The 20496-nt window shown below is 48.7% G+C and overlaps 9 protein-coding genes across 9 annotated transcripts; 5 read left to right on the top strand and 4 right to left on the bottom strand.

Annotated features, from left to right (window-relative positions):
- Positions 1–106: 106 nt before the first annotated feature.
- slu7 (mRNA splicing protein SLU7) lies at positions 107–1501 on the top strand (the record flags this gene model as incomplete). The annotated part of the gene is made up of 1 exon (XM_057117768.1): positions 107–1501. The coding sequence occupies one exon, from the start codon at positions 107–109 to the stop codon at positions 1499–1501; it is 1395 nt and encodes a 464-aa protein (XP_056970803.1).
- Positions 1502–2023: 522 nt separating this feature from the next.
- Positions 2024–3491, top strand: N7484_007380 (annexin; the record flags this gene model as incomplete). The annotated part of the gene is made up of 2 exons (XM_057117767.1): positions 2024–2045; positions 2104–3491. 2 exons carry the CDS (start codon positions 2024–2026, stop codon positions 3489–3491), a joined length of 1410 nt encoding a protein of 469 aa, XP_056970802.1.
- Positions 3492–3990: 499 nt separating this feature from the next.
- On the top strand, positions 3991–4663 carry N7484_007379 (60S ribosomal protein eL37; the record flags this gene model as incomplete). Its single annotated transcript, XM_057117766.1, has 4 exons — positions 3991–3994; positions 4075–4137; positions 4318–4389; positions 4524–4663. 4 exons carry the CDS (start codon positions 3991–3993, stop codon positions 4661–4663), a joined length of 279 nt encoding a protein of 92 aa, XP_056970801.1.
- Positions 4664–5113: 450 nt separating this feature from the next.
- N7484_007378 (uncharacterized protein) lies at positions 5114–6348 on the bottom strand (the record flags this gene model as incomplete). Its single annotated transcript, XM_057117765.1, has 3 exons — positions 5114–5425; positions 5486–5947; positions 6085–6348. The coding sequence occupies 3 exons, from the start codon at positions 6346–6348 to the stop codon at positions 5114–5116; spliced, it is 1038 nt and encodes a 345-aa protein (XP_056970800.1).
- A 964-nt stretch (positions 6349–7312) lies between these two features.
- Positions 7313–9655, top strand: N7484_007377 (putative C6 transcription factor (Gal4); the record flags this gene model as incomplete). Its single annotated transcript, XM_057117764.1, has 6 exons — positions 7313–7345; positions 7397–7426; positions 7490–7584; positions 7640–7953; positions 8009–9218; positions 9271–9655. 6 exons carry the CDS (start codon positions 7313–7315, stop codon positions 9653–9655), a joined length of 2067 nt encoding a protein of 688 aa, XP_056970799.1.
- An 861-nt stretch (positions 9656–10516) lies between these two features.
- Positions 10517–11334, bottom strand: N7484_007376 (CIA30 family protein; the record flags this gene model as incomplete). The annotated part of the gene is made up of 3 exons (XM_057117763.1): positions 10517–10721; positions 10778–11233; positions 11297–11334. The coding sequence occupies 3 exons, from the start codon at positions 11332–11334 to the stop codon at positions 10517–10519; spliced, it is 699 nt and encodes a 232-aa protein (XP_056970798.1).
- A 595-nt stretch (positions 11335–11929) lies between these two features.
- On the top strand, positions 11930–12543 carry N7484_007375 (uncharacterized protein; the record flags this gene model as incomplete). The annotated part of the gene is made up of 2 exons (XM_057117762.1): positions 11930–12106; positions 12211–12543. The coding sequence occupies 2 exons, from the start codon at positions 11930–11932 to the stop codon at positions 12541–12543; spliced, it is 510 nt and encodes a 169-aa protein (XP_056970797.1).
- A 578-nt stretch (positions 12544–13121) lies between these two features.
- N7484_007374 (OTU family ubiquitin thioesterase) lies at positions 13122–14916 on the bottom strand (the record flags this gene model as incomplete). The annotated part of the gene is made up of 7 exons (XM_057117761.1): positions 13122–13209; positions 13258–13728; positions 13779–14050; positions 14105–14370; positions 14420–14483; positions 14537–14623; positions 14677–14916. 7 exons carry the CDS (start codon positions 14914–14916, stop codon positions 13122–13124), a joined length of 1488 nt encoding a protein of 495 aa, XP_056970796.1.
- Positions 14917–18233: 3317 nt separating this feature from the next.
- Positions 18234–19894, bottom strand: N7484_007373 (uncharacterized protein; the record flags this gene model as incomplete). Its single annotated transcript, XM_057117760.1, has 4 exons — positions 18234–19457; positions 19517–19577; positions 19632–19793; positions 19851–19894. 4 exons carry the CDS (start codon positions 19892–19894, stop codon positions 18234–18236), a joined length of 1491 nt encoding a protein of 496 aa, XP_056970795.1.
- Between the last annotated feature and the right edge of the window lie 602 nt (positions 19895–20496).

The raw sequence follows: 20496 nt of genomic DNA, 5'->3' as shown, positions 1-20496 counted from the left end.
TTTGTCCTCAAAGCCACAACGCTGGGATCGTACGGAGCTTCCTTCTACCGCATTCTCTGATACCGCACACAATCAAGCTCATCGCTCTCACGAGGCCGACTTCGCCATGTCACGAAAACCCGCCGATGTGGCGTCCAAGGAACGCAACGAGTACATCCCGTCTTTCATTTCGAAGAAGCCGTTCTATATCGACGAGGAGACCGGAAATGATTACTTAGAGCATCAACGTCTGCAAAAGAAAAGTGCCGATCAGTCAAAATGGTATGATCGAGGAAAGCGCACTGGGCCTGCCGCGACAAAATACCGAAAGGGCGCTTGCGAAAACTGCGGCGCAATGACACATAAGACCAAGGAATGCCTCAGTCGCCCGCGAAAACAGGGTGCTCGCTGGACGGGCAAGGACATCCAGGCAGACGAGCTCGTCCAGGATGTCAACATGGGCTGGGACGCGAAGCGAGACCGATGGAACGGATACGACGCCAGCGAGTACCAAAACATTGTGAACGAGTACGAAGAAATGGAGGCGATGAAGAAGGCAGCCAAAGAAGGAGCTGATCTCAAAAAACTCATGGAGGATGATGGGGATAATGCCGATGAAGATATTCGCTACACGGAGGAATCAGACATGGGCCGTCAACAAAACACAGCCACCCGCAACTTGCGTATTCGAGAAGACACCGCAAAATACCTTTTGAATCTTGATCTAGACTCCGCCAAGTACGACCCCAAGACTCGCAGGATGGTAGACATGGGTGCGCAGGAAGATCAAGCCTCTGCGCTGGTTGCTGAGGAAAACTTCATTCGTGCTTCTGGCGATGCTGCCGAATTTGAGCAGGCTCAAAAATACGCGTGGGAATCGCAAGAGAAGGGCAACACTCCAATTCACCTTCAAGCCAACCCAACAAGTGGAGAGTTCCTCCGGAAGAAGGAGAAGGAAGAATCAGAAAAGAAACGCGAGGCTTCGCGGAAGGCGCTTCTGGAGAAATATGGAGGCGGCGAGCATCTCCAACAGACTCCACTGCGGGATACCATGGTGGTTGAAAACGAGCATTTTGTGGAGTATGATGAATCAGGGGCCATCAAAGGCGCCCCAAAGAAAGCTACCAAATCCAAATACCCGGAAGATGTCAAAATCAACAACCACACTTCCGTTTTTGGCAGCTGGTGGTACGAATTCAAATGGGGTTATTCGTGCTGCTTCTCTACCGTCAAGAACAGTTATTGCACTGGCGAGGACGGGAAGAAGGCCTGGGAGGAGGAGGGCAATATGCTCATGTTACCTGATAATGACGGTAATGAGGATGAGTCTGCCGAGGGCCCAGATTACTCCCGCGAGCCTGAAACTTCCGGCGATCGTCAAAAGGATGATGAGACGGCGAATTTGAAGAAGCGGACACTAGAGGAAATGAAATCTGGAATCACCGAGGAGGAACTGGAGTCTTACAAGCGTAGCCGAATGGCCGCTCAGGACCCGATGGCGAACTACGTCGACAACGAGTGATTCTGAACTTGCATGACCGTTATACTATTAGGCGTTCCAAAATACCCCTTGAATGTACTGCATTAGAATGGATACATGATAACCTTTTCAACAATATGCGATGAGTATTTCACTTCCATCACTTTTTACAGGAGTTTTTGAGTTGAAAAAACCTTATTTACTGCGTACGCAATATGTTGGAATTTAGACTTTTCAAAGAGGCACCTGATAAAACATTGGTGAGAAAATTGGCCAGGGGGCTTATGTATCATGAACTATGTTTCCTATCTACTAATCGGTATCTTTCTCTTTATCTAGCGGTCTTTCGCTGTCAAGCGAGATGACTTTCATGTGGCGCAGCAGAGTTTAATAGCGCTTGGGCCTCGAATACTATAATCTGACAGCCGGGCATCGACCACTTAGCGAATGATTGATGCTTGCACAGCCACAACGCCGCAGACCAAGCATCCAGGCAGTGTTTACTGTATAAAGATAGGGCTGTCAGCCTGTCATTACGGTTTGAATCATCTCCAGAGTCCAGCCATGTCTTACAACCCGCCCCAACGTGAGTCCTTGTGTAATTCAAATGAACCAAAGGCATTGCATACTAACACTACATTCAGAGCCTTTGTATCCACCCTACGGTCAGGGGACTCAGGGCCAACCTTTCCAGGCTCAGGGATTCCAGCAGCAACCTCAGTCTCTATATGGACAACAGCCACCGCAGCAATATCCTGCTCCTCAGTCTGGCGCCTACATTCCTAGTCCAGGTGCCCCGCAGCAAGGCTCCCAGCAGTACCCTCAGCCTCAATATGGGCAACAACCGCAGCAACAGTATCCTGCTCCCCAGTCTGGTGGCTATATTCCTAGTCAAGGTGGCCCGCAACAGGGCTACCCCCAGCCTCTACATGCCCCTTATGGGCAGCAGCCAAATGCTGTGCAAGGCCATTATCCCCAGTCTATGCCTAACCAAGTCCCTAATGCACATGCAACAGGGTCAATGCCGGTATCAAGTGCTCCCAGTTATGCTCCACAATACGCACATCCACAGCAGACACAATTGCCGTCCCTGGGCTATGACCCACATGCTGTCGCAATGGGCGATTACACACGAGAAGCAGACTCCTTGCGCAGAGCCATGAAGGGTTTCGGCACGGACGATAAGACGCTAATAATGGTCCTCGCTCCCCTGGATCCGCTGCAAATGGCTGCTGTGCGCGCAGCATATTCGAAAGGACATAGACGTGACCTTCACAAGGACATTGAGTCCGAGACGACCGGTCACTTTGAAGAAGGCCTACTAGCTATCGTAGACGGCCCTCTACGATATGACGCCGATAGTGCACGCGAGGCGGTCAAGGGTCTCGGCACCAAAGAGTGGCTATTGAACGATGTGCTCCTGGGCCGGAGTAACGCAGATATTCATGCGATCAAGACTGCATATGAGCACAGCTTCCATCGTTCCCTTGTGCAGGATGTCAAAGACGATCTATCGATGAAGACGGCTGATCTTTTCACGGCTGTCTTGCGGGGAGCCAGGCAAGACGAATATGTTCCTATCAATCACCAAAACATCGAGTCTAGTGCTCGCGCCATACACGAAACTACGGCTGGTCGTGTTGTTAACGATGCTACCGAAGTCTGCGCGATCTTTGCCCGCTCGTCGGATGCAGAACTGCGGGCTATCACCCACGCTTTTCAAGAACGCTACCATCTTTCTCTTGAGAAGCATCTCAAGGAGTGCTTTTCGGGACACCTGGAAGATGCTCTAGTCCACATACTCCGCAGCGCAAATGACCCGGTGATGCGCGATGCTTGTCTGATTAATTCCTGTATTGGTTCCGCAGATGAGCTCCTGGTTAGCCGTATTGTTCGTCTACATTGGAACCGTCCTCATATGAACCAGGTTAAGCTCGCGTATCGCCATAGATTTGGGAAAGATCTTGTTTCTCGCATCCGGAACGAGGTTGACGGCGATTGTGGGCGTCTGCTTGTTGCTTTGCTCGAGTAGTCTTTATTAAGATAATTTTTTGATCGTTCCACTTATTTTGAATATCTTTCAAGTGGCCAGCAGCTCTGTCTTTGCCAGTAATTGGTCGTAATTATTGTATGTAACAGCACCGGAAACTGACTTTTAGTGAGCTGAGGGACACACGAGTATCCACAGGGGAACAGCAGATACAGTAGTGTTAACTAAATATCTGATGACTTTGTCAAGCACAGACCCACATAGTTCGAATCACATGATACACTCTGCGCGGTCCAGCATGTCATGTGATATTGACTCACGGGACCCAGGGCTTGTGCCCTGAGTCTCGTGATGTGCAACCCACACCTCGCTTAGCCGACACTTCACCCAGCGGGAAGATTTGATACGCCTAGCGACGACGACACCGACAACAGCCCTCCAACGGAATCGCCAGGTACGTCCACATATTGTTCTTTTGCGAACCAATTTTCTCCTCGCCTCCTATACTAACGTGTCTTGTATCACAGTTCCCTAATTCAAAATGAGTACGTCCCATGTCGAAATCTCGCACCGCGAATCTGCATCTCCGCAATCTCGAAATCGTCGAAACTAACAACCACAACAGCCAAGGGTACCTCGAGCTTCGGAAAGCGCCACAACAAGACGCACACTCTGTGCCGTCGTTGTGGTACGTATTTACACCTCTCTCAAACTCGTCGACAATTCATTCCCCGGCCCCGAAATCGCAAAATTCTCTTTACAACCAGTGATGGAGTTGAACGATGATGGACACCCGAGGGGGCTGGATTGTCGGCTATTGTGAATCAGAACAAAACAGCTGACCGTTGATGTTATCGCGACTTTCTAGGCCAGCGGTCCTTCCACATCCAGAAGTCCACCTGTGCTAACTGTGGCTACCCTTCCGCTAAGACCCGCAAGTGTACGCATGACCCTTCCTGAGAACTGGTGATGTGGATACGGATATTGGAAGCAGGGCATTGTCCCTGCACTTGATATCAAGATGCACGCACATGGTGTTGGAACCACTCGGCTTACAAACTTTTCTTCAAACAGACAACTGGGGTGAGAAGGCCAAGCGCCGCAAGACCACCGGCTCCGGCCGCATGCGCTCCCTGCGCAACGTCCACCGCCGCTTCCTGAACGGCTTCCAGACTGGTGTCCCCAAGGGCTCCAAGGGCCCCGAGGCTCACTAGATTTCCCGTTGTCCGATTCGGCGTCGCGTTTTTCGTTCTCGGAGAGGCTGGAAAAGGAATGAGGGGTGATAACCTGGCATGACATGGCCTAGCATTACGAGATAGATTACTCGAAATGCAAAATGGCAATTCCGGAATATTAACGCTTTCCCGTGGAGTTGGTGTGTGCGATCGTTTATCCCGTCCTATATAAAAGAGGCGGGGAAACAAAAATTACGTGGAATGTTTCGAGGAGAAGTGGCATAAAATTCAAAGGAAAACATGCATGAATTTCCTTTTTTCTTTCTCGTTTATGGCTGGCAAATATCCCCATGTCGTGACAGATACAAATGTGAAGATCTCTCTTCCTTACATCTCGGTTTCTTTCTTTTGCGGCCCGACCGTCTACATTCTACTAAATTGTTCAGTCTTGGATCCTAGGGATTTGGATTGGGTATATATCTACAGGTCTCAGGATTCTCCACGCCCAAACACCTTGACACCGCCATCTCGCTGGACGTAGTACAGCAACTCCTTCTCGTCCAAGCCATTTGCACCACTCAATCCACCACCTCGGCTGATCCTCAACACGCCACTAACATCCCTTGCGGCTCCCGTCTCCAGAGTACGGAGCTGCATGACCGCACTTGCCCTATGCGCCAGCCCAATAGCAAAAGCCGCATGTTCCCCTTCCACCGGAGTAGCTGTTTGGTTCCCAGAAACAGACGCATTGTGGATCAGCGGAGAATCAGCCGCAAGTGTTAATGCTGTAGAATGAACGGTCTATCCACGAGTTAGCCGTTTTGGTGTTTATCAGATAAGAGTCAACGGATCGAGACTCACCTGCTGTAGACCCATGACCCACTCGCTCATCTCTGTAGCACCGATCCCCATACTTGCGCCTGTGGCTGCGAGAAGGAAATCCGGCTGGTCGATAATGAGGAGCAGTTCTTCGCTTTCGTCGTTGGCGGCCTTCAGTTGCTCAATAACAGAGATTATGTCCTTCTCTAGGGCGTCCAGGGCAGCGGTGCCACGTCCAGAGAAATGCAGTTTCTTCGCAATTCCTAGCTCCGCTGGGTTTCGTGCCACATTGTCAATTTTAGGTGCCGGTACGGCGTGGCCCGGTGCCCTCCCAGGCACATCACCTGGCGGACCCCGAAGCGGAAGTGTTGTGCGTGCAGGGAAACCTGCATTGACGGGAGGTGAACCGGCAACATTTGCTGTTTGTGGAGGGCAAAAAAGCTCAGACAGTCCGTCCACGAAAGCAAATTGTTTCTTGTCTGACAGCCGTGCAAGATCCAAGCCCTATTGAAAAGATTAATATTATCCATGTATAAAACGACATATGGGTCGGTCTTGATAGAAAAGATGACATGTTCGGTCCGAAAAAGATAACACATAACCAAGACTATAGTGGGAAACAATGGATCGTTCAGACATACCAATCGCTTTGCCTCCGCTCTCCAGAACTCCCAGCCCCGCAGGAAGCTCACAAGAACGACCTTCTTTTTTGCGCCATCGTGCGACTCTTCAAGGCCTAGGCTGGCATTGGAGCTATTTGAGGTAATGAGTGCAGAGTAGAGATATCTCAGGACAAGCCAATTGGAGGTTGCGCCAAGAATAGACGAGATCAACGTCAGGGAAGCCTCTGGTTGAGATGATAGATATGAGGTGAGGAGGGGCGGTAGTGGGGGTTGAGAAGGCATGGCGGCACCTCAAGCTCCTCTCGGCTTGACTCTCTGATACGACTAGCGGTAGTTTATGGGTTTCCTTGACGGGCTTTTTGCTTTAATTTATCTTGCAAGCAGGCTGGTTTTGACGGTTGATGTTGATAATGGTGAAGAGAGAAAAAATGTATGACCGTTGTGATTGGCCCACCGCATCCGACCCATCTGCATCCACGCCAAGAAGATTCCAACAAGCGATGAATCTAGAGATGTACTCGTTTTGAATGGTTAAAAGAATGAAGCTTACAATCATACAGCACTTGGGTTAGCTGGATTCCATATGCATGGTTTTTAATGGACATTTACACATTTTAGTCTTAGAGATAATGGGAAGGTGAAGATCTCGAGCTTCCACATTCAAATATATAGTTACGTTGAATAAGCTACCTAATCATGACCAATCGCATGCTTAGGTAGGCCATCTCATATGTGCAGATTATTATGGCATCTACATCAATAAGGATGTTTTGACGGCGCATAATTCGGATTCCTTAAATAAAACATACCTTTTTCTTCCAGCGGAATATCTAAACGAAGCAAAAGTACGAGCTAATACGATATTTGCCTCAGGCAGAAATTACGTATTTTTTTTTTGCGCATCACATGACCTATTTCCCCACCATCGAGGGGAGCAGTTGAATGCGGCATCTCATCCATGCTATCGCGAACCTGTACGGCCGAAGTGGATCTATGTTTGCTTTAGCGCCTATCGTAAGTTTCATCCTTGTGCATATCGATATATCATATCCTTCATATATCCCGGTGCTTGGCTGGCCTTCCCGGAGATACTATACTATCGCGGCAACCCCACGCTTGCTGCATGCTGTCACGCCATACCGATTGGCCAGATATAGCTGACTTGTTACAAGATGACTCTCTTTGTGTGTCATGATCAGAGCGCATTGGACACTAGATATCGGCAAACTGACTTGCCTTGATAAATATGGCTAGTACTCGTGATTCTCATTCATTCGCTGTATGTATCATTGGCTATGCAAAGCTCCGACGGAGACTGACAGTCATCTAGTGCGATGAATGTCGCCTCCGGAAATCAAGAGTAAGTAATACAGGGTGTGTTTGCAATTTGGCAAAAGTATGCATAACTCATTCGATCATGTAGTGCTCAAAAGAGCGACCGATCTGTCTGCAATGTCGACAATTGAACAAGGAGTGCAAATACAGTCCGAAAGTGTCCAGAAGTCCTCTGACTAGACAGTATGATATCTCTCTCACTCAACATACAATGAGATTATAAAGCTAACAAATGCAGGCACTTGACATATGTTGAAGACCGACTGCATTCATTTGAAACTGCATTGAGCAGGCTGTTTCCTGGAGGTGACCTAGATGCAACTCTCCGCTCTCTTTTGCAAAACCAGGATACTCCGAAAGCACCATCATCTAAATCATCTTCAAGGCACTCGACTCCAGCAAAACTTGAAGCTGAAAGGGCTGAGCCGCCTCCAGAGGCGCTACCACTGCAAGCTGACGGCTTTGACTGGGCAGAGAAAGAGCTAACGCTGGGCGATTTGACTGATGGCATGGCGGCACTGTCTATCAAGCCCGAGGGAGCTGGTTATTTTGGTACGTGCCTCGCAAAGACATGATTTATCTACAGCCTACTAATTCTCCGTACTAGGCGCCTCATCCAGTGTCGTGCCACTAAGAGCCCTGTTTGACCACGGATTTGACTTGAACATTCCCGTCCGCTCAGCGAGGTCCGGGGGCATTCCCCTTAAAGCTCAGCTTTTGGAGAGTGCGCCCTCTGGCCTAATTGAACAAGCATTTATTGATGCATATTTCCTCAACTACCACACAAGTTATCCATTTGTTCACGAACCAACATTCCGGGCCCAATTTAACGAGCCATCCTTACGCCCCCATGGAAATGCCTGGCAAATCCTCCTCAATACCATTTTAGCCCTTGGTGCATGGAGTATTGGCGATGACAGCTCTGATCTTGATGTCACCTTCTATCAAGAAGCAAGAGGATTCTTACAACAAGCATCCGTATTTGAGACGGGTAATTTGACGCTTGTCCAAGCGCTGTTGTTACTGAGTAACTACGCTCAGAAAAGAAACAAGCCCAACACTGGCTGGAACTATCTTGGTCTAGCTGTTCGAATGGCCATGAGCTTGGGGCTTCACAAAGAATTCCCCGGCTGGAAGATCAGTTTGCTTCAGCGAGAAATCCGCCGCAGACTTTGGTGGGGTGTCTTTATTTTCGATAGCGGTGCCGCCAAGACCTTTGGAAGACCAATCTTGCTTCCAGAGGAGTGTGTGATGGACGCTAAGCAGGTCATGAACATCCATGATGATGCCTTGACTCCCGCAACAACTTCACTCCCTTCTGAATCTCCTGGTCCAACACTTTACTCCGGCTTAATTGCACAGGCCCGTTTTCATCTTCTCACAAACAGTGTCTACCAACGCTTGATTTCTAGCCCTAGCGTCACTCCAGAAGAAACATTGAATCTGCAAAAGCCCATGGAAGAATGGTATAACAGCTTACCTTCTTACCATCATTACCCTTTACAACCCCTCACTGTGCAACCAACTCAACCCGATCCAGACAATCTCGCCCTTGTTCGCAACAGATTATTGTGGCGAAACTGGAACCTTATCATCTTGATCTACCGTCCAATTCTACTCCGCTGGGCAGCTCGGCGGTGGGCACCCCATGGTGGTAGCTCAGACGGGTCATCAACTAGTTCCGACGCAGGCACCGAAGATCCTTGCGAAACAGAGTGTCGAATGCGTTGCCTACAGAACGCACGTCTTACTATCGCTTCTATCTCCGAATACATGGACAACCACGTTTGCACAAGGATAGGCGCTTGGTATATGCTGTATGTCTTCTCTTCTTCCGCAGTATCGGAAACACCCACTAACCTCTCGCAGTTACTTCCTTTTCCAAGCTGGCCTCATCCCCCTCGTCTTCCTCATGACCGACCCTTCCAACCCAGAGGCCCCAACCTGGCTCCAAGATATCGAAACAACCAAAGCCCTCCTCACTCACCCGTCCTTCGGCAACAACCGCTTCGCCTCGCGATGCTCCGAAGTCATCGACCGCCTCTTGGGTCCAGCAAGTATGATGTCCGGTCTCCCTCCCAACCCACAGCAACAGCCCTACCAGCCACTCGCTCAAGGCTTCATGCCATTCCCAGAACAACTGTTCAACGAGCAGGGTTTTCCGGGCAGTTTCTTCCAAGCAAATCAGCCGATGCCCAGTCCTGGAGGAATGGACTTTTCAGATTGGGTACATTTTCCAACGCAAGAACAATAGTATTTCGCATATCTCTTTCATGTACAAGAAGTCAGAATGGATACGATAATTGGTTCATATGTTATTGGGGAATCAGCGTCAAGGCCACTTTATTGCAAGCACAACATTTTCATGACCTAATCTTCGTCGCAAAGGGGTACAATCTCACTGCCAGAACCATTTTTTATCAGCCGCAACCGTAAGAGAACCGAACACATCCGCTTGGCTCGCCTATTGGTATTAGTTATATTATCTCTGTGCTAGCAAAACGAGACATACTATATGGGTTTTCTTGATATGTTTCCGGATAACAGCACCTTGATTACCTCTACCTCTGACTGCGTATCCGCAGTAGGGGCACTGATTAGCGCACGTTGTAACTGACTATAGACCCTATTAGTATGGTGAAAAGTCATAAATTGTCAACTCCACAGATCTTACTATTTCTGCTCCATTAGCAGGCCACTTTTCAGCGGCATGTTTAGGAGCTAGGCATGAGCAGATTTTTTTTCGCAGGGCTGAGGATATATTAGTGATTTCTGATATCTTTTAAGAGTGCAGAGCACTTACGCCCATTTTGTAGGTCTAACACCACCAGTACCAGTCCAGTGTGGGCCACTGGTTGGCTTATTCTTGTCTTCAGCCAGCAGCATCATCACCCCTATCACTTGTGGACCCTGGCCTTCCATTCTGATAGATAATGAATTGAGTTAAAGGACTTATTTAGTTTAATTAAACCAAGGACCTTGAAGGACGGGTTGAGAGTTGATAGTTGAAAGTAAAGGGTCAAAAGTTGAGAGCCGAGATATAACAATTGTTCTTGAAAGAACCCGAAATCAGTTTGAATAAACTTTTATAACGAAATGGAAACATCAAGATAACTCAAGACCAACATCCAAGACAAGAACTCAACCACGAGAACCACCCAGACCGCCTCTCCCGCCCCCAGGCAACCAATTTCTCATCAAAAACCTCCTCCTCCTCCTCCTCCTCATCCTCCTCATGGGGATGAATCTGCTTCTCGTTTCGCACTGCGGAAATAGAAACAATCCCCAATTCGAACGGACCTTCCTGATCCCCAAAGAAACTGAAAGGCGTCAACACAACCCTTTAACCAAACCACCATAAAAATTTTAAACATACCTCCTCATCATAATACCAAACCTCTTAATATTCCTCAAATTTAACTCCGCAACATCATCTCTTTCCCGCCCCCGATAAGTCGCTCTAAAATCCGCAAACTTCATCAAAATCTTCCCCTCCGTAGCTTTAAAATCATACTCCCAGCTAACGGTACTCTGTTCCCGTCCATCAGGCCGCTTGGGAAGAACCTCATCCTTCAACGTAAGAGTATAAACCTTCCCGTCCGTTTGGCGCTCATCAAGAACAAGTTCTATCCCGTCGTAGGCTGAAAGATCCCAGGTTCGAGATTCGCCTGATGTGCGTTGGGAGGCGAAGCCTGCACCGCCTAGGGTTTTTATGTCTAGGCTTCCGTGGAAGATTGCCGTTAGGGAGGATGCAGAGCAGGTTAGGGCTGAGATTGAGGAGCCACCGCGGACGCGGTCATCGGAGGTGGTCCAATCTGAGGGGTTCCAGGCTCTAAAGGGTTGTCAATATTAGTGGTTGGGGTTGTAGATTTGTGAACTTGGTAGCTTGTCTTACCGGGAGCCGCCGAAGAGGGGGAGATGTGATGGTGCCATTGTGTACTGTGATGCTGAGTTAATGGAGGTTTGTAATTGGGTTGTGCAGAATGTTTTAGGTGGCGGGCCGAGGCGGTGGGTTTGCGGGGAATGACGTCATGGTTCATACAGAAATACTGTACCTAGTTGAGTTCAAGGCTTATTCAGTGGACTATGACTGTTCCTGTAAATTCCTCTAATAAGGAGACATAAACTGGAAAAACTGTGCAGTTTATATGGGAATAGCTGCATTCAGTATCTGAAGTATCGGTCATATTATGCTTATCTTAAGCAATCCTTCGCCATCGATCATTCAATGCAAGCCATACCAAACCTCCAATCAAAATGGACCTATATAACTAGAAAAGACATAGTTCAACCCAGGATACAATTAAGATCAAGGAACGGACCCCACAGATTATATTAATTCCAGAAGATGATCGAATCCACCGATAAGCCTCACTACGTCATCCCGAAGCCCCAATCTTGCCCGGAACTAAAACGAAAATCAGAACTCGCCAGGGTTCTACTTAATCAATTTCCCCCACAGAGCAAGAACAAATTACATGCCTAAGGCTAGTAAAATTCCTATAATATTTCAATACGCCGATAACAAATGCCCACCAACCTCTCCATTCTCGTGTTTGTCGCTTCACCTCTCGACTACGCCCGATACCGGCATACAGCGTTATTCTTTGAGTTCGAGCCACAAGCACAAGCCCAAAAACAGTATGCAGCGGACCATACACAGATGGAACCAGAGACGGAGTATATCAAGTCCTCCGTAATGGAGGTGATAGGATCACCGGGATTCATGAGTTTCTCTGAGCGCCAGAATTGGGGGATACCTGTTTCATCTACGAGTAAGATAGATATTTCCATATTCTCCCTCCAAAGATCTTGTCCTTCAAGGACTTGTTTTCATACCCACGGAACAAACCACTGACAAATCCACCCATTACGTGCTTAGATCTCGCACGCGTCATTCCCGTATCTACACTCCCAAGTTCAATACCAATATCAGTCCTCCGATCTACAGTCTCCGGAACGCTTATACGAGATGGAGATGGAGATACAGACTGGAATTGTCAGAATTGGGTTGGGGATGCGCTAGGTCGACTTGTGAAAGCTGGGTATTTGGACTCGGGTGCTCGGGATCATGGGTTAGACGCGATGATTGATGTGGTCATGGAGGCGGAGGATGAGGAAATTTCGGTTGGTGGGACGTAACATAGTGGCTGTATCATATGTAAATAGATTATGACTTGTATGAAATCAAAGCTACGATACGATAACGTTTCTCAGATACCTTATTAGATGGATTAACTCCTGTTGAGGGATATGATATCCGATTTCTAGACCCTGGTGGATGCAAAGAAAGGACAATGAAAATAATAAGATCATAAGAGATTGATGGGACCATGGCAATCTGAAAATAGGAAGAGTAATAGCGTAGGAATCAACGCTCGAACCATGCACGCGTTGCAGCACGCTAAGAAACACAAGACACAAGGAGACCAGCAATACTCGGATGAAACTGGAGACATCAGACTGAGAGGCTGATGTCGCCCGGGATTTGTTCCATAGAAAGGTCAATATGAACAATTCCAGGGGTGCTCGTGGAAAATATATGATGAATAAAATGGACCCCGACAAAAGAAATCAGATGCGCGGACATAGAATGAATCATGAAGATGAAAAAGATACGCGCTAAGTTTCTTGGACACAAAGCAATAAGATTGACTCAGTCGGCGGGAGACACACCATAGGCTCGAGCTCATCGTGAGGGCTGGGGTTTTGTTTTATGGTCATCGTTTGTGATGATGTTCATGCGGTGCATAATGTATGGGTTCAAAGTCCGAGTTTTGGAAATGGGCTTGGTTGTAGGGCGAGCTACTGGATAAGTTAATAATCAGGCCCAACACGCAAGAGAATATCGCTTACTTTTTGAACGGGGTAGTCACTGGCAGTGAATGGCTCAAATTGGGCTTCATGACCAAGGGGTTCAAACGGATCTGAGGCCCGTCTGATGACCGACTGGGTAAGACGGTCATGGGTGGCGGGGCAGATGGCAGGACGGGTGGAGGTGATGAGACCGGAGGCATTGGTGCATGGCTCTGCATGGGGGACTGGTACATCTCCTGTGGGGGCGAGACTCGGTATGAGCTGAGAGGGGCCGGGGAGCCTGGAGGCATGGGTGCATGGCTTTGCATGGGGGACATTGGACCTCCCATGCCACCGAATGCTGGGTCCGCTGTGAGGTTTGGAATCGACATTAAGTGTGAGTTGATGTCAAAGGAGAGAGCGCCTTGGTCCCAGGGGGTATAGCTAGTAGTCATCCCGTATTGGAAGTTGACCACGGGTGCCATGTTGACAGCAGGCAGTTCGGCTCGGTAGAGGAGATCATAATGGCCACTGTGAAGGGATTAGATACATGTGTAGCCAAAAGGTAAGACATTACTCACGGTCGATACAGCATGCGGATGGTGGCTTCGGGGGGACGAATCGGGGATAGCTGGTGTGGCGTTACGACATCACCCTCGCTTCGATCAAGATATAGAATTTCGACCCCGAAGCCGGCTCCTTCAATGACACCGTCGACCAGCGCTTGCAGTCCAACTTCATCAATCTCCGTCCGGACGGTCTCTATCCGTGAGCCGCAGTATGAGTCTAATGACAGAGACAAAAACGCTTGGTATCTGAGAGGATTTAATTTCATCCAGGCACTTGTCAACAGCTGTGGTATTTTGGTTAGTTCAATGCGCCTCTTAAACAGCAGTGGTGAACATACTCTGAAGTGCGTGATGACCGCGCTCGAGCCGTAGTCATCGTTGAACGCATTGACCAGGAAAGTCTCGTCCTGCTCAACATTCTGAATAGCCTCCAGGGTCTGCGCGAAGATCTCCTCTGTGGCGTCCACGAAGATCTCGTATAGCTCTTCCTGCTGGCCGACTTGGTCTAGAAGAGTACTGAGGGACTTGATTCTCTCACGCTCTCGCTGCACCCGGATGGTATCTCGAAGGTTGAAAAGAGTCTCGAAATATCCAAAAGCCACCGCTAGGGAGAGCATTAGAGAACCATCAAGCAATTGAGATGAAGCACTTACCTCTCCAGCCACAGTTTCCATCCCCTTTCATGACCCGGAGCATGGGGTGAGTGATTGAGAGAGCCTGATACAAAGGTCAGCTTGTGAACCTACGGAAATTTGGGGGAAGGCACGCACATTTGTTTTGGTTGCAAAGGTCGGGTCCGCATCGGCATATTCCATGGCGATACCTTGGCTCGATTGCTTAGGCGAGACTAGTGGTCCCTATGCGTATTGTTAATCTCCTCGCTCGGTTCGATAGACGAAGAGCGTCCTACCGGAACATCTGGCTCAAATTCATTGGACAGCTTTTGGAACCGCTCCATCTCATCGGGGGAAAGGGCATTCATATTGGAAGAGTGACTCATGTTGGAACCAGAATAAATAGGTCTTGAATGACCTAGGGCGGGAAGATGTGCTGACGGAAGGGTGTTCTGGTAATAGCTATTGGCCTTCTGTTTCTCCAGGAAAAAATGGTGAGGACCGAAATGGTTCCAGGGAATTGTTGATACGGACATCGCATACGTTGAGAGAAGTGGGAGTCGGCACTGGGAGAGACCAAGAAGAGAATGCGGATAATCAGAAGTCGAGATCTATATCTTCATATGGATGTCTGTAGGAGAAGTTAGATTATAATATGCAGGAGAGCGAAAGCCCAAGGCCGGGGAGGAAGAGAAGCCGATGACGAGAACACGAACCTGGTACGTTGACATTTCCCTGAAGATTTCCTGATTGGGCGAAACACGGCAGTGCTTTGTCTTCCTTGTGTGACGCGGCACTTGAGCCCGACAGTTTGGATGAACTAGACTATTGTTCACTTAGCAATGCTTCCATACATGCTTTTTCAATTCAGTGGGATGGTGGGAAGTGTGCTAGACCTCGAGGATCTTTGGTGATGTGATTGGGCCCGTGACAATATAACAAGAATATAAACACAATGTGATAGAAGGCCTAGATGTCAGCCCTCCCAAAAAGAGGGGAACAGAACAGGTAAAGAACGACAATCTGGTGGGAAGAAGGTTCAATGATGTCAAGGGGGCTCGGCTTAGACCAGCTTCCTTAACGGTGTCTTCCGTTCTGGATGGGTCTGGTAGCGGGCCGAGCTGATCTTCCAGTCTCTTTAACCTTCGCTGGAAAGCGCGCACGAACCACATACCTCCGCTTGACAAATGGAACGGGGAAGAGCGCCGGGGATACACTGGTTGGAGACGTTTTCCGTGGTGAAACGAACCAGTCACACCTCTTCTTTCGGATCGGAATAAGAAAACAAGAAAGATAGACGGTCCAGGCAGTGAGATTGAAGGGAACACGTGAAAAGGCAAAACTATATCTAACCAAAAAAGGAAAAGGTCGCGATAGGGCGATCGGGGAGGAGGGGAGCTCAGACCTTTTGTTTTCTCACGATGCAGATGATCTAATTATGGAGGGACGCGCTATTCCGGAGATTGTGGCAAAGAGGGGAGGGGGGATGACGAAAGGAAGAGGAGAAGGAGGAAGAGAGGTTGTGTGGGATGATTTGTGTTTTGGGTTTGGGTTTGTTTTGGTTTGCCTGTATCTGCAACTTTGGCTGCAGCTCTTTTTCCCTTCCAAATTGATAAAGATCAGATGATTGTCTTTTGCAGAAGACCGGGAAACCGATGACCTCTGTCCGGTAATGAAGAAAAAAAAAAAGGGTTTGGGCTTGAGTGGGGGGGGGGTTAAGGTTGGCAGGAGAAAGGAGGGGGACACCACCTTCTCACACTATATCAAGGGATAAGTATTCCGCATACAAGTAAAAAAAAAGGAAGAAGAAAATCAAAAAATAAGTTCGATCGAAAGCGACATAAGTATGTAGTAACGGTGCACCGTGCCCATGCGGAATCGAAAGGCGGGACACGTACATGACCCAACCCTTGGCTTTCACCTCTTAACGCGAGTTTCAGTGGAGCCACTTGATAGGGTATAAAACAAAGTCCCTCAAAAGGAAAAAAAAAGAGAACATCCAAGCGCGCGCAGTTCAGTTTACCAGACTACTTCCAGCCCGAACAGCCCAATGATCAGAACGTCGGCTCTATCTCGAGCGAATCGGATGTGGGCGGTATTATACTCCGGCAACGAACTAGTACCGTCCATATTTACATGACGAAAAGTAGATTTCAAAACCGAATCGCTACAAAAGCCCATCAGAACAGAAGTAGAAGAGGGAAAAAAAAGGTAACCCTATACCCGATCAAAAGCGGGGTTTGAAAGTACGTAGTTTGTTTGATCGCGATTCCCATCGTGATGAGCCCCGCCGTGATTCGCGGATGATCGTGCCCCATGCGTGGACCGGCAGTTTGGTCCCCCGATGCACTCGAGATGGTGTTTTCTTTTTCTCACTTTGGCCCCTTTCGACCTTGACAAATATGGGGTTCAAGTAGACGATCTCGTATGAGCCGCCATGAGCCCTTTTTTGACTTCTTCGAAACAAGGTCTGGTCTGGGTGTAGCTTTTCCCTATCACCCGACTCATGGCTCAACTGCAACTGATAGGTGGAGTTGGTGGCCATCGTAATCCCAACGCATGGACTCCAGCTTGCTGTCCTGGACGCAACTCCATGCAAGGCTAAGCCAGCCGCACTCCAGGCCCTATCACCCGGGGCGCACATAATGCGTGTCTTTTTTAGCATTATTTGTTTTTCCCCTTTGATCACGCTGTTATGGTCATGGATGTCTGTTGTCAGTGCGTGTGTGCGTGCACCGGGTTATCCTCCCCAGCTGCTAGCATTTGAAGAAGTTAAAAAAAAAAAAAAAACCAAAAACCACCGGGGTTTGATCAATCAGATCCCGAGAGCTTCGACCAAGCTCCAATTCTTGATGGAAGATTAGCATGCTCAGTACCTCGTTTTGAGCAAATGAAGACCCTTCGTACCTGCGCGATCGAGTGCCTAAGCACATCCACGAACTCAAAGATAAGAGAAAGTACAGGTACGGGGCTAGATACAGTTCCCGATACCTGCTAGAAGATCCTGTACAAGTCATCAACGCTAGCTGGGTTCTAGAAGTGGAGAGAAAAAAGCAAACTCAATCCACATGTGAGAGCTCTTTGTTCATGCGTCATGTCGCCCGGACTCTTCCTCTTTCGAAAATGCATGGGCGGCTTACGATTGCCAATTGTCCAACCATTGGCAAGTCATTTACCGCCTATAGGATATAGAAAAACAGTCTCACCGGAAAAAAGAGAAGTGGCGGGCTAACGACCCCATTTCCGGGACGTGGGACACGGGTCGTTGTCCCTCGGCGCTTGTGTCCCGTACTTTATTGTCCCATGTACCGGGACAAAAGACCAAGCTAATGGATCTAAGCCCGGAGGAGACTAAAAAGCTACACCGATTGAAAGGAGCCGAGGTACTTAGTACTATTTGCGGGGCCGTGAAAATGTACCCAAGGTATACTACAGTACAATATTATACCAAAGGTATACTACAATGCAATATAACAGCAGAGTCGAAACAAAAACATTCATCTTATCATCAATATTTTAGCGTCTTCTGTCATATCAACTCTAAATTGCGGGGCGAGAGTCCAGCTTGAAGGTGCCATTCCTTAGATCACAGGCGATAGACCGCTCAACTGTCAGGACCCGATACCATGACCCGAAGGGGGACCCGCCGCAGCCAACAAAGAAACGGTGTGAGATTCCATCTTCCACGTGGACAGGCGAATGGGTCTGGTCTAGGTCCATTGGTGTTCATTTCTTTGTTCGCGGCTCAACCGTCCAAAGCAAAGGGCAAATGACCGCAGGTAGCCAGCACGTGCAGTTTGCCCCGGATAAACATGAAAACAAAAGGACAGTGCCTAACGCTCTAGTCAGGTCTCTACGACGTGCTTTGTTTGACTCCGGGCGCTTTGCGTAAATCCCGTCGGCTGCGCGGATTGAGAGGTCGCATCCCCATAGGGGACTCGTCGCCGAACCCGGAGGCGAACATAGCGCCTGCAGCCCCGTGGGTACCTTCATCCGCACGGAGCCCCTCCCCGTTGAGAGCTGTCTTCCAGAGGGTACGCAGGGACGAGCCCCACTCTCGCAAGGCACGGATTCGTTCCACGTCGCTGGGATTTGACACGACCACGGTTCCAGTCGATTGGTCAATGCTGGCATCCAGTTGCTTGTTGAGAATGAGGAAGCCTAGGATATCCAGTACCTCGGGGACGGCGATCCTGACATGCTTCGAGATAAATTGGAGGGAGAACCGGGTGTAGGGGGCAATCAACTTGAGCACGGCCTTGGTACGCATATTGCGGCTGACTTCATCAATATTCTCGGCAATGAACGGATCGGCCAGGACATCGGGATTCTTGCTCAGCACGGCCTCGTAGACATGGATGTCATCACGCTGATAGGCGTCCACCAGGTCGGTCATCACCGAGATACGAGGATCATTCTTGTATGGTTTAGTCTCTTGTGAATCGAATGGGTTGATGGTTGACTTCATGAGCATGGTGGTCAGAACCAGGTACTTGAGAACCTGGATCCGCTGGATCGAGCCCGCTTCGTCGTAGTTTCGAAATGACTCAAAGAAATCGCTCTGTGCTTCTTCCCAGTTCTCCTCGCTCATGTGCATCTTGCCACCGCACTCCCGGATGATACCCATAATTTTCGGATGGGGCACTGCGGACCGGACTCGTAGGGCCCGCTGATAGAGCGCCTTTAGACGTTTATTGTTCTTGGTTTCCGCATACATCTGAATCTCTAGAGCAAACAGCTCGAGCAGGTAGGTGCCTTTGCTGGAATCGTCTGACCCGTCGTCCTTCTGACATGCTCGGTGCAACTCTCGCACTTTCTTGCTGAGCTGGCCATATTCTTTGCGCTCTAACCATAATCGAGCCAACTTAATATTCGTCTTCAGCCACAGCCGCTCATTGTTGGTATTCTGGAAGGATTCAAGTGTCAAGGAATAGAACTCCTCCATGCATTGGTACGCCTGGCCATCGTCAGATCCCTTCTCGATATAGTCGAGCATATTATTGATGGACTTTTCAGAGTAGTTGCGGGTGACGGCGGACTTGACATAGGTAAGGAGTTCTCGATAGTGTTCAACAGCCTGGTAAAGTCACTTCGTTAGCCAATAATGAATGTTTTGGTCGCGCTTCAGACACCTACATCACTGTATCGTCCGAGTTTGAATTCTAACTTGATAGCTTGCTTCAATCCTTTAAATCCCCTAATTTGAATTTTTAGTAAGAAATGCGGCGGGCTCCAGAGCCTCATCACGAACCAGTCGCTTTTGTCCATTTCCATCGGCGGTATGCCCAAGAACTCATCCACCGCTTCTTCCGGATTGTCCACCTTCATCTGCTTGGCATTATAGTATTTGTTCTCAATTCCGATATCGCCGGCTTCATCGTCATCGCCGGAGCCCTCGTAGTCGAAATCATAACTGTGGACCGCATCGTCAGCTTAGGTCTGAAGTTCAAGGTGGAGCAGGGGTACGCACTCCTCATCCCCAGAGTCTTGCATGAAATCATCGTCGTCCGACATTATGAAAGAGTTGTTAAGTAGACAGTATTGTCAAGGTGGAGAGAATAAGAATGAAGAGGAAAAGAGGAGAGAAGGAAGGCTGGTCGTGGGGTGTTGAAGGAGCTTGAAACGGCAGATAGTGAGAGCTGCGTCCGCCTTCACTATCGCAGCTCCCCGCCCAACCCGCTAACTGGTCAACGCCATAACGACTCCAGCACTTGAAAATTAGGCCAACCATGGAAGGAAATATCACTTGATATATCCACCTTGATTCAGCTGTCAAGGTCCTTTCCATCAGGCATTATAATATAATTATAGACATGTATCATTATCAGACATTAGTGCTGCCTAATGGGAATTGTTTACTTAGTATGACCGGTTCTTGGCTATGGGGCACTTCGAAGATTGACACCTTGAACTCCAAATAATTCAAATGACACTCTCGTCCGGTCACTTCTACTTAGACATACACTGCAGGTAGATTTCTATCGACCTCCCTCGACACACTTAACTGCATGCCGGTTCCAAACCCAGCCAGTCTTGAGAGCTGTTGCAGCGCAATGGGATCCACCGATTGGTGCCCACTCTTAACTTGTCAAATCACCCATGAAACTGATGAATGC

Source organism: Penicillium longicatenatum, assembly GCF_028827895.1.
Source record: "Penicillium longicatenatum strain IBT 33135 chromosome Unknown contig_4_segment0_segment0, whole genome shotgun sequence".
Lineage (NCBI taxonomy): Eukaryota > Fungi > Ascomycota > Eurotiomycetes > Eurotiales > Aspergillaceae > Penicillium > Penicillium longicatenatum.
The sequence above is the reverse complement of the archived record's forward strand: the minus strand, read 5'-3'. Positions and strand labels throughout refer to the sequence as shown.